The 12,470-nt window shown below is 37.8% G+C and overlaps 1 protein-coding gene across 2 annotated transcripts; it reads right to left on the reverse strand.

Annotated features, from left to right (window-relative positions):
• Positions 1–12,470, reverse strand: LOC131529882 (legumain-like). Of its 2 annotated transcripts, none has more exons than XM_058759854.1 (14): positions 12,378–12,470; positions 11,076–11,135; positions 9,230–9,318; positions 8,959–9,056; positions 8,550–8,786; positions 8,352–8,427; positions 6,912–6,974; positions 5,060–5,126; positions 4,868–4,986; positions 4,695–4,784; positions 4,339–4,542; positions 2,307–2,471; positions 2,118–2,185; positions 1–2,008 (listed from the first exon to the last, which is right to left on the reverse strand). In XM_058759854.1, the coding sequence occupies exons 3-14, from the start codon at positions 9,302–9,304 to the stop codon at positions 1,954–1,956; spliced, it is 1,317 nt and encodes a 438-aa protein (XP_058615837.1). In that variant the 5' UTR covers positions 9,305–9,318; positions 11,076–11,135; positions 12,378–12,470; the 3' UTR covers positions 1–1,953. The 2 variants fall into 2 exon arrangements, with proteins under 2 accessions (XP_058615837.1, XP_058615838.1); XM_058759855.1 differs by lacking the exon at positions 12,378–12,470 and having other exon boundaries at positions 8,550–8,632; positions 8,705–8,786; positions 11,076–11,316.

Below are 12,470 nucleotides of genomic sequence, written 5' to 3' on the forward strand. Positions count from 1 at the left end.
TTAAGTTTAATTTATTGACATGGAATTCATATAGAAATGTTTTTAATGCAATAGTTACATCTACATCAAAATAATTATATATCCTAGTACAAATTCTTCAGGACAGTGATGTACGCAGCTCCGAGTGGAATAATACTCAGGTGGTAGATATTAAGCATGTCACATCGTCTGTGTTTTTTTAGTAATTAAAACTAAATGCGTTCATCAGTGATTGTATATCAAAGGCAGGGACATGTTTGTGTGCATTTAATTTCGTGGTTTCAGTGGAACGAACGGGACTGAAGCGCTCGTCTGAGCACGAGCCGTCGAAACTGACAACAACTGCATATTTCAGCGTCAGATCATCTTTTATTTAACACAGACGAACGAAATTAATACTCTGCTACTCAACTAGAGATGTTTCATTTTTTTACAGGTATGTCTGTACCGCGAAATGTTTCAAAAACCTCACTTTTCAATGACGTAGGAGTCGCGTTTACAGGGGAATATCCGATCTGACCGCTTACACGGCAGGCGCAAGTGCACGGACCCGATTCAAATCTGATTTATTTCCACATATGAATGAGGCCTGAAACCGATCGGAGAATATCGGAATCCATGTGATTTTTTCCTGCTTACACGGTCGTGGGCCATATCCGATCTGTGCCACATGGGAGGAAAAAATCGGAATTGGGTCACTTGAACCATACAGTGTAAATGCGGCCTACGTAGAGACAGAAATGGCACGCCGTCGTGTAAATAAGATAAATAACATAACAAGGCTAATTAGTTTGTTTAATAAATAATGGTAGGGGAAACACTGTAAGTGATAAAAAATTAAAAATAAAAGCGCGGCAAGACTCAGCAAAAAGGTGCGTTTGAGAACAACTTGCGGGCCGCACCAACACTAAACTTTGATGTCAAGTAGGGGGGCCACAAAATATCATCCCGCGGGCCTCAATTGGCCCCCGGGCCGCGAGTTTGAGACCCCTGCTTTAGATGTAGTAACAGAGCAGTTTTGAGTGTCATTGGTTTTCTGAAGCTGCTGATGCTTGCATATACCTGTACTCATGTCGTTTCTACATTTGTTTGCTCATTTGCATTATTTGCCTTAGCTATGATAAAGACATCCATGTCATGCCTGTGTTGCATAGCATGTTTGTTATTTTGAGGGCAGCCGGAGCAATAAAGAGACGTGTTTTTGTAGTGTTTGTTTGGGTATCAATTTCAAATATCACGAGCACTTCTCATAAATCACTTACTTTCAGTTTCTAGCCTCTTAGGGCACCATGATAAGTCTCTGTACACATATGTATTGAGTAAACTCAGATGTCCCTCACCTGGATTGCTTAATTATTAGTAATTCCTGTTGTTGAAGCATAGCCAAACATCCTGATCAAGCTGCTATGGGAAATGATTCTCATATTTCTGTGTGGTTCAAAACCTGACTCTCTTTTACAAAACACAAACAAAGATATGTTGAGAAATGTCTATGACACGAGAGTGAATAAATAATAAAATACTTTTCATTTTTTGGGTGAACGATCCCTTAAAGCAGCACTGGTAGACATCATTTATCCTTTGAATGTGTTCAGAGTTTGGTAGATGAACACTTCTGAAAGCCAAAAGTGAACAAAAGGTACGGCACCAGCTATATCACCACCCTGGATTTACACGCTTAGATCTGCATTCTGAGCAGTTTAGAGATATTCAGCTTCAGAGTTTTTGCATTCCATTGGACTTTATAGATACTGTAGAACCTTCTTGTTTTCAAACACGTGTACACAGCATGAAGAAAAAACATCACATTGTAAATAAGACACATAATAAGAATATGTGAATAACTCAGTTTTGACACAGATGTCAGATTGCACATTCTACTTTTAAGTTATTATCTACGAGCAACTTTCATCAGTTTCATATATTATAAGGATGAGATTGATATAATTTCATAAGCTCTTCTTAAGGATGTTGTCAGTACTGTAGGAGTCTCTTTTTCCTGGAGACTGCTGTTATGACCTTTATGATTCTGTAACAGAAAAACATATTTAGCAGTTTAAGAAGATATTTAAGATAAAATGTAAGTTAATGCAGACTGTAACAATGCACTAAATGATGCTGAATAGTGTTGAACACACCTCTCTGCTTCAGCTCCACGTGCACAGAGACGAGCAAATACATGCGTGTGTGACAAGGCCATCTGAAACTGTGAGAGACAGAGTTAGTCAGACAGACAGAGAGAGAAGCCGATAGATGAGAGGTACAGAGAGTTTGTCATCTTCCTGCTATTAAAAGGTAAATGAAATCTTCTTTGCAGTGTTGTTCACCTCTTCCTCGTGCCAGTCAAAGCAGGTTGTCCTGAAATGCTCAGCTACAGTCTTGAACGCATGTAAATCCATCTGAGAATAATCTTCATCCAAATCACCCCCGTGTTCAAAGCCAGGAAAGTGCTGACTGATAGCTTTAACTGTTCCTTCAATTCTAGCTTTAGTCTGGAAGATAATGATTCATGTATTATTCTGATGAATAAATAATCCTGTTACCAAAACATCATTTAATTCAACATTATAGGATGCAAGCTGCACAATTTGATGGCATAACTGTATTTTCAATCACTATCACGGCATGAGCAGAAATGTACATTAAATGAGACATTTATAGTTTGTTATACCACGGGGCTGTGGAATGCTTTGTTCTGATTGGCTGACGAATGCATTATTTTTCAGTAAACGCACACCTATGAAGTAGTTCCAGATCTGTCGACCGAATTACAGTCCCATATCACTGCGCCAAGTTTAACTGAATAAGGTTATACTGTAACCTACTGTCCACCACAGAATACAGATCAAATTCCACTGTCTGAGAATAAATAATTATTCATATTTGTGGTCAGCATGAAACTTTCAGCAGCAATGTAGCGACAGCTGTAATGGACTGTTCAGATGACAAACTAAAGTTTATATCAAAGGTAACGCCATGAAACAATCAGCGGGTTAATGATAAAACACTTAGAAACACAAAAATAACAAAAAACAACAGATTAAATTTGTTTAATGATTGGCTTAAAGTCAAAAGTACGTCTGTGGAAGAGATAAATGGGCTTTAAATACACAGCAGCAAGCTTTCTATGGCACTGTGAGAACCGCAGCTGGTTTTCTCTGCTTATGCTTTTCTTATATGACAGGGCTGTTGAATTTCTAGCGATTATCGCCGATTTGATTGCACAGATACTATTTAAACTAAACTGAACTAGACAAAGACATCTCTGAATTCAATAATGAAATGCCTTTAACTGAAAATTGAGTGTTTAATCTTATCATTATACTGACACTCTATCCTCCAATCTGATACTGTTAAGTGCTTTGACACAATCTGTATTGTAAAAGCGCTATATAAATAAAGGTGACTTGACTTGACTTGACTTGAATATGAAGAACACAAATATAGATACTTGGCTTTTCTGTCTCAGTGAAGCAAACATATGCTTGTGTGTTGTCTCTCTCTCTCTCTACAGGCTCAAACAATGGCTTGAGATGAGATTGAGATGAAATTAGTCCTACAGACACGAGCGTTTCAGGACAAATACCTTACAAATGTCTTGAGATAAAACATCTGAACAACGTCTTAATTGACGACGGTCTGTTGAATTCTTGGCCGCAGTGTCACCTCGGTGTGTGCATTATTCTCCAAGAATTCAACGGCCCTTCGTCAATTATTCCTTACTTAAAACATTTCTGGATTTGAGTGTTTCAGCAAACACACAGTAACTCAGCTGTGGGACTATAGACGCTTTCATCGGACGCACGCGCCGGGCCCAAAATTAACTTCCGATCTGTGTTTGTTTATCGCTCTGGCTAGTGGCTATTCATTTAACAATTTATATTATATTTCATTTATATTCATATTTTAATTCATGTTAATTGTAATAAGTAAACAATTTGTTGAACGGGTCTAGTAGTGTAACTTTGTCGCAATTAAGTTTAGCCGAGTAACGGTTCGTATCTTCTGCTGGTGGCCCAAAATAATACTGTCTGGACTTAGTTTTAACTGGCTAGCTAATGTAATTTACTGGTTATTGATTTTGCTTGTTATCAGAAATAATCTCTACTCTACAGGGACTCTGTTGTTCTTGATTCTTTGCAGAAGTCTGCCGGATGTTAAGTTTGTGTTAAGTTAATGTTTGTTTATGTTGTTGTCGACTGCAGGAAATCTTCTAGGTGACCTTCCAAAACTTTAGTTAGTTATCAATGAAGGGTTTTTAAGGATATTTGTCATCCAGTAACACACAGCTATTGTAGAACATCTGCGCTTGACATGCTGGTTACATATATGATTAACTGTATTACATAGACATCAAACCTGATGAAGAGCTGCATGTTTTCTGATCAGATGTTGTCTTTTGTCTTCATCAGTTTCTGTTTTAATTCGGTGCTCCAAGATTTTGAATGGTACTTCATGGTTAGAGGTCAAATGAGTTAATGCAAGCCCCTCGGCTCTTGTCTCGTCCTGAACTCTTTGAGGGGTGTTATTCACAAACACACTCATCAGATGCTCACCCACTGTCTAAAGAAAAGTCAAAACAAGAAACAAGAAAATACAACACTGATGGAATCCAAAGATGAATGTCTTCCTGTTAAACCTTGTATTGTTGACAATTACAAGAAAGTGAATCTAGTGTTTTATTTATTAATGTATGCTGTGTGAAGTGTTTTTACCATGTCCCCAAAACGGCAGGAGTGAGATCTCCTCATCTTTTCCTGAAGATAACTAAACTGATCCCGGAATGTTTTCTTATTAAGGTCATTCTGAGAAATACAAACATTTTTATTTATAGTCTTATTTGTTATAATTCTATTTTTGACTCAAATCAAATCACACTAAGACAAACCACTTGAATGTAGTGCATCCAAAGAGCTGAGAATTTATCAGAGAGAAAGGTCTTCCTCACAGGGTCAAGAAAACAGGCATAACTGCTCTCATCTGCTCTCGCTGCAGTCACTGCGTACACTAGGAAACACAGTGTGTATGTATATATATTATATATCATTTCATTATAGTTTAATATAATCCCCCTTCGTACCATGAACATTGTCGGGGAGTGTGGCGAGCATCGATCCGGAAAAACAGGATTCCATGTATATCACCATCTGCACCACATAAAAAAAATAATAATAAAAAGAGTTGACGACGTATTGAGAGTACGATAAATATAATGAATAAAAGCTTAAAAGTTCATTTGGAAGGAATCTATATTTTTCCACCTCTGGTGTTCTGGGACAAGAGCCTATATATATACAGGTGCATCTCAATGAATTAGAATGTTGTGGAAAAGTTCATTTATTTCAGTAATTCAACTCAAATTGTGAAACTCGTGTATTAAATAAATCCAATGCACACAGACTGAAGTAGTTTAAGTCTTTAGTTATTTTAATTGTGATGATTTTGGCTCACATTTAACAAAAACCCACCAATTCACTCTCAACAAATTAGAATACTTCATAAGACCAATAAAAAAATTAAAAAAACATTTTTAGTGAATTGTTGGCCTTCTGGAAAGTATGTTCATTTACTGTATATGTGCTCAGTACTTGGTAGGGGCTCCTTTTGCTTTAATTACTGCCTCAGTTCGGCGTGGCATGGAGGTGATCAGTTTGTGGCACTGCTGAGGTGGTATGGAAGCCCAGGTTTCTTTGACAGTGGCCTTCAGCTCATCTGCATTTTTTGGTCTCTTGTTTCTCATTTTCCTCTTGACAATACCCCAGATATTCTCTATGGGGTTCAGGTCTGGTGAGTTTGCTGGCCAGTCAAGCACACCAACACCATGGTCATTGAACCAACTTTTGGTGCTTTTGGCAGTGTGGGCAGGTGCCAAATCCTGCTGGAAAATGAAATCAGCATCTTTAAAAAGCTGGTCAGCAGAAGGAAGCATGAAGTGCTCCAAAATTTCTTGGTAAACGGGTGCAGTGACTGGTTTTCAAAAAAAACAATGGACCAACACCAGCAGATGACATTGCACCCCAAATCATCACAGACTGTGGAAACTTAACACTGGACTTCAAGAAACTTGGGCTATGAGCTTCTCCACCCTTCCTCCAGACTCTAGGACCTTGGTTTCCAAATGAAATACAAAACTTGCTCTCATCTGAAAAGAGGACTTTGGACCACAGGGCAACAGTCCAGTTCTTCTTCTCCTGCTTAGCTCAGGTAAGACTCTGACGTTGTCTGTGGTTCAGGAGTGGCTTAACAAGAGGAATACAACAACTGTAGTCAAATTCCTCGACACGTCTGTGTGTGGTGGCTCTTGATGCCTTGACCCCAGCCTCAGTCCATTCCTTGTGAAGTTCACTCAAATTCTTGAATGGATTTTGCTTGACAATCCTCATAAGGCTGTGGTTCTCTCGGTTGGTTGTGCATCTTTTTCTTCCACACTTTTTGCTTCCGCTCAACTTTCTGTTAACATGCTTGGATACAGCACTCTGTGAACAGCCAGCTTCTTTGGCAATGAATGTTTGTGGCTTACCCTCCTTGTGAAGGGTGTCAATGATTGTCTTCTGGACAACTGTCAGATCAGCAGTCTTCCCCATGATTGTGTAGCCTAGTGAACCAAACTGAGAGACCATTTTGAAGGCTCAGGAAACCTCTGCAGGTGTTTTGAGTTGATTAGCTGATCGGCATGTCACCATATTCTAATTTGTTGAGAGTGAATTGGTGGGTTTTTGTTAAATGTGAGCCAAAATCATCACAATTAAAAGAACCAAAGATTTAAACTACTTCAGTCTATGTGCATTGAATTCATTTAATACACAAGTTTCACAATTTGAGTTGAATTACTGAAATAAATGAACTTTTCCACAACATTCTAATTTATTGAGATGCACCTGTATATGGACTATTTTCTAATTGGTTTATATACAGTAAATGTTTGTATTTACCTTTGAGAACTTGTTATTTCTTGCCATTTCCTTGATTGTTTCAATGAGATCATGGGCATAAAGCTGCAGGAGAAGGACTGAATTAGATCACCACAATATAAGCGGTTAAATACTGGACAATGTTTTATTTAAAGGCACAATATGTAAGTTTTCGCCGCTAGAGGGTGCATATTCAAAGCAAACAAAGAAACAAAGGCATAGTTTGATGACGCCGTGATTGAGTGTGAAATCATGAGTTGTTGTCTCTGTCCTCACAGCCGATGCAGTCCGACAGGACTTGGGCAGAAATCATGTTCATTGATGAGCTAATGTATTAAAGATTTATTAATGTCATAGAATGAAGCAGGGTGGGGCTGAAAGTCGTGGAAGCGAAACAAGGACGCTGGAGCAATTGTTAATGAAGGAGAGCACGATACACGGCTCGTAAGCAGCTGAGCTTTTATTATGCCACAGTCAACCGTTTCCACTTCTTCCAGTTATGCACATGTGAGGTAAAACAGTGCTGTTTTATCATACTAGATACATTTAAGTGTGTGTTATAAAGCTACATTGTTTCCCACAGACTAACACTATTTGTGGCAGCATATATATGCAAATCAATTATCTGGCAGCAGGAGGCGCTGTTGGAGAGATCGAAGTTTCAACGGTAACGCTGTACACAAACAGTGCTCCGCTCACAAAAGCTGCTTTATCAGACATTACATGCAAGATGAAATGAAAATTTTCTGAAGACAGTTGGTTTCTTTCAGAAATACAGTGATATAAAAACACCCGCACCGGGTTTTGATTTTGAAATATGAAGTGCTCATGTTTATTCAACGAAGTCAAAGCCTTTTGGAAAATCTATTTGTGGCAGTCAGTTTTGATATTGTGGCCGCCACAAATAAGTCAATGTATAGGAAACACTGTGCTACTCTGTGTGTTAGTCACCTGTCTAAAATGCATAACATGTTAAGTGTCTTGGGGGTTTCCAAGTTTTTTACAAAATAAAACCAGAAAATCGAGGATGTATGACATCATTGGCAAGCGACGCAAGGACACGGTCCGTTACACTATTTAAAATCGCTTATTTCTCTGGATTTAAACATTCTTCGAAACATTTGGGATAATGTAAGGGATAATACACAAGATACTACACAAGTCAGCAAAATATATAACACCGCTCTAGTGGTTTTTGGATATTTTAATAAAAAAATCTTACATATTGTGGCTTTAAGTACTTTTATATTTACACTTTAGACTTAGTAAATTTGCAAGCCGATCATAAAAATACTGGCAAATAATGATAAGTTACTGGTATATACATTATATGAATGATTCCAATTATTTTATTATAATTATTATTATTGTGTGACTACAGATGTGTACAGTATATTGAGGTTTACTGGCTCGAAATCATAATACCGATATATTTTTAACACTAGAGGGAACTAAACTTACAGTGCCGTTAGGAAAACTAAACGTGCTTGGACCTCCATGATCTGACAGATAGATGAATATTGTGTCATATCCTCCACTGTGTGACACAAAAAAGATAACATTTAAATATTTCATTATCATTTAAAATTAAGCAATATCATTATCTTCCGATCCTTATCCTTATTAGTATCAGAACTGTAATTGACTAATAAGACAAACCTTGCAATGACTTTTGGATTTGTCTTTTTCACGGCACTGCTGTCTCCTTTGAGAGCAGCCAGGAAGTTTCCAGGTGTTACATCCTGTAAGACAGTCAGAATTGTGCTCAGATACGGATGAAAATATCTGTTTCGTGTTTGACAAAAGAACATTACCTCTCCAGTGTAGTCTTTCAGAACCCCTGGGTACACATTCGGTCCGTTTGGTTTATTGATTATGTTTCCAGGATAAGGGTTTCTGGAAAGGAAGATCCATCATATGCGTAATAACACACTGGATATATAATTAAGGATGATTTTAATGGTACAGCATGACAGGAAAGATCTATGTGAACGCTGTGTTAAATCTGATGTAAATGTACATCAGCCATGTGCCACATGACTTTCAAAATCTGCAGGAAGTGTCTTACTTTTTATTATAAGCAATGTCATCATACATCATCACCACAATCTGCTCGTCAGGAATCCCATTCTGATGTACTATCTGATAGGCGTGACACACATCTGCCTGAAATGGAGATATTTCTTTACAGACTGTAGCATCGTGCAACAGCATCCTTAGATGGTGGAGCAAGGTGCTAGAAACACTGTCAGATCAATGGCTTGATTCACAGAGAAGGCACATACTCACAAGAAAAATACACAGAGTGTCAAAAAATACTGTCACTGTAGGCCACATACCTGGTGCCTGTAATTGTCCCATGTGTTTGAACCAGCCACAAGCATTACCCACTGTTTTCCATTTGCTCCACCCATCTCAAGAGCAAAGTCTAATTCAGTTAGAAAATAGAAATATACAGTATATTAGAAAATACTGTGTTATTGTAATGCACCAATTGTAATAACAGTTTAAATGGTAATATTAATATTCATGTAATGCAAAGTACACATTTCTTAAAAAAATACCCAAACTCAATCTACTTTACTCCTGATGCACAATGATCCTGGTATCTGGGAGGAGGGAATCATTACAGTGTTTTACAATCACCTCATTTCATCTTTACCCTGCAGGGGGTTTCCATGCCATGCAAAAGGAAAGTTCTAGCCAAAAGAAAGTGAAACTAGACAAGTCAAAAGCACAGACAGAATGTTCTGACGGGGGTCTAGGGATGTGTCCCTACCAATATCCAGCCATTACCAAACTGTCCCTAGTAATAATTTTGATCAAATAATTAAATATATGTATTTGTTTTTGTCATTTCAGACCCATCTGAAACGTCATACCATTGATATTATACCTAGCAAGTTAAAGTAAATTCATTAGAAAACTGCGCGCTCTCGGGGACACGTATTTAATACATGTGAGGAATATAGTCACACACCGGACGAGAAGCACAGCGCTCACAGTACAACTCACAGGGATCGCACCCAATTCAAGACAGCAGTCCAAAACAGCTCCTATAAAAGCACACTTCAGGAATGAACAAAGTGGCATCGATGAGTTTGAAGTACGGTGTTTGTTTGATAAAACAGAGCAAACGGAAAGAGAAAGCGCGATCTATTATTAGCTCCCTATATAAAGATATGGACAGAAAGACAAACGTTGTGCGGAAAGATACACAATCTTTCAGCCTAGGATAAAGTCATGAACATCAACTATAATTTGGGACAAATATAATGTGATTGTTTTGGGTTTTTTGGTAAACTATGTAAATGGCACTCTGTGGTGCAGCAGGATTTGGAACAGCATCCCGCGGTTTATCTGTCAGTCAGATGCGCGCGAGTTTCGTTACTACAGCAACAGCAGAGTATTCCTTCAGAATCATCCTGGGTGGGGTTTATGTCCCCCCCAATCTCGAAAGCAAACCTACGACCTTGGTTAGAAGACATCTGATCAAAAAAAATAAATAAATAAAAAAGTCCCCCGTGTTGCTGTAACAACATGCTGGGCTGTTTCAAGCTGTGGTTTGGTCAAATTTGGACAAACTCAATTGTTGGGTTAAATTAATTCTAGGTTCATTTAAAACATTAAATATTAGTGCTTAAGTAATATTCATACTTAGGCTAATATTTATATAGGGTACGGTTTTATTTAATCCATGCCAAAAGCTCATATTTCTTTAGCTTATTTCCTCATCTCCACGATAAAACATCTTGATGGATCTTCATGAAACTGTTGTTTTTTGTTTGTTTGTTTTTTCGTGGACGTGTCCTGTAGTTTGTTGCACTGCGGTCCCAGGACGCATCTACTTTTTACATGCGTACAGATAACAGATCATCTACAGTCTGCTGAAGCACTACCAAACACACCACAAAAAGATCGACTGAGCATCAGGGTCGTAGATCTGCTTCCCTGAATATACACTCTTAAAAATGCTGCGTTGTTCTTAACCCACAGATGGGTAAAATATGGACAGAGCTAACTGCTGGATAAATTAAACTATTCTGGATTATTACCCAACAGTGTGTTGAAACAACCCAACATTTTTTGGACTGTAAATCTTCAATGAATTTAAACACAACGAAATGAGTGCGAACATAATAAAGAAAGCACCCCAGCCAACAGGAAAGATAGAGAAACTCTTACCGGTTGTTTTGGCACCCCTCCTTTTCGTCTAGGCAGAGATATCTTAGGACAAGCCCCAAACTGTTAGAGATGATGATAGAATGAAGACACAGGCTATTATTCACTAAAATAGTGTTCAGGACAAAGTAAAGTGAAACTATGCAGACAAGAATAACGTGCGAGATAAAAGAAAGTGAAACCATTCAAAGCGTGCTGAGCGACCAGTTTTTAAGCGCATTAAAATGGTCACAGATAAAGCTGATTCTATATCGATACTTCAAATGTGGTGAAAACTAGTTTGAAGTCACTTTTAGTCTGGAAAGTGGTGTCACGTGATTTTCATCAAGAGTGCGCAACATCAGGACCAATGAATCCACAGCACAGCGATGTACAGCTAAGCTTTATTTACAACATGCTGATGTCATCGTGAATGCAGATAATGACAAGAGCTACAAAAAGATCATGGGGAGATAGAGAGAGAGAGAGAGAGCTTCTGAACATATATGTTTGTGGGTACATTTGTGTGCGTCTTCTTATGTCTGCGTCCGCGCGAGATGTGCTTGATTCGTGATGCATCTTCCTTTACAAGTAGACTGACGTTATTTAACGTGCAAACATGTTACACTGTTCAGACTAAGTTTTAAACAAACTAACTATACTAACTGTCTCTCTGTGCATAATGTTATATAAACGTGTTATTACAGCTACATAAGCCCCCGATCTAATGATGAATGTACAGCGATTAGCGTGTGCTGTGGTGACAAAATATAGAAATTATGTAGGCTTAATGCATTTTATATTCCTTATGTAATCTTAAAAAACATCAGTTCTGTGTTTTGAGTTTAATAGCTATATTTTGTTCCAATTCACTTTAAGTTATGTGTTTGAGTTTATAATAATAATTATAAACTTCTAACAACTAAATTCCATCTCTTTATAGTTCCAGAGTATTAAGGGAAAAGATCAAGAAGAGCTCTTTCAAGACCGCCAGGTAAGTTATTCAATTATTGATCAAAGGGATACACAAAATGTTACAAAATGTTTCATTTCCATTATCAGTCACAGTGATTCAGCTGATCAACCAATGCACTTTAAAACACACTGTATGTTTATTTTGTTAGGCAGTACATTTTAGGGATAGTTCAGGCAACAAATGACAATTCTGTCCTCATTTACTCAATGCCATGTTGTTCCAAACCCATAAGATTTTGGTTTCAATACACATATACAGTATATTATTTTACGGTGCTAAATTTCTTACACCTTCTACCTTATTTTATTTATTCTTAGGTTAGGTAAAGTAAGTCAAATCTTCATACTTACAAAACAGGTCACAGAAGACTTCTCCGTGGTCTGTTCTTAGCTATAAATCAACGCCAGGGAGGCAGACTTGTGTTATATAAATACAAGTCAGTT

Source organism: Onychostoma macrolepis, chromosome 22 (assembly GCF_012432095.1).
Source record: "Onychostoma macrolepis isolate SWU-2019 chromosome 22, ASM1243209v1, whole genome shotgun sequence".
Taxonomy (NCBI): Eukaryota; Metazoa; Chordata; class Actinopteri; order Cypriniformes; family Cyprinidae; genus Onychostoma; species Onychostoma macrolepis.

Excerpts from the sequence above, each read along its gene's own strand:
- LOC131529882 (XM_058759854.1), bottom strand. The coding sequence starts at position 9,304 with ATGGGTGGAGCAAATGGAAAACAGTGGGTAATGCTTGTGGCTGGTTCA. Across the intron at positions 8,787-8,958 it reads GACATTGCTTATAATAAAAA|AAACCCTTATCCTGGAAACA; the intron begins GTAAGACACTTC and ends CTTCCTTTCCAG. Across the intron at positions 6,975-8,351 it reads TTAGTTTTCCTAACGGCACT|CTTTATGCCCATGATCTCAT; the intron begins GTAAGTTTAGTT and ends CTTCTCCTGCAG.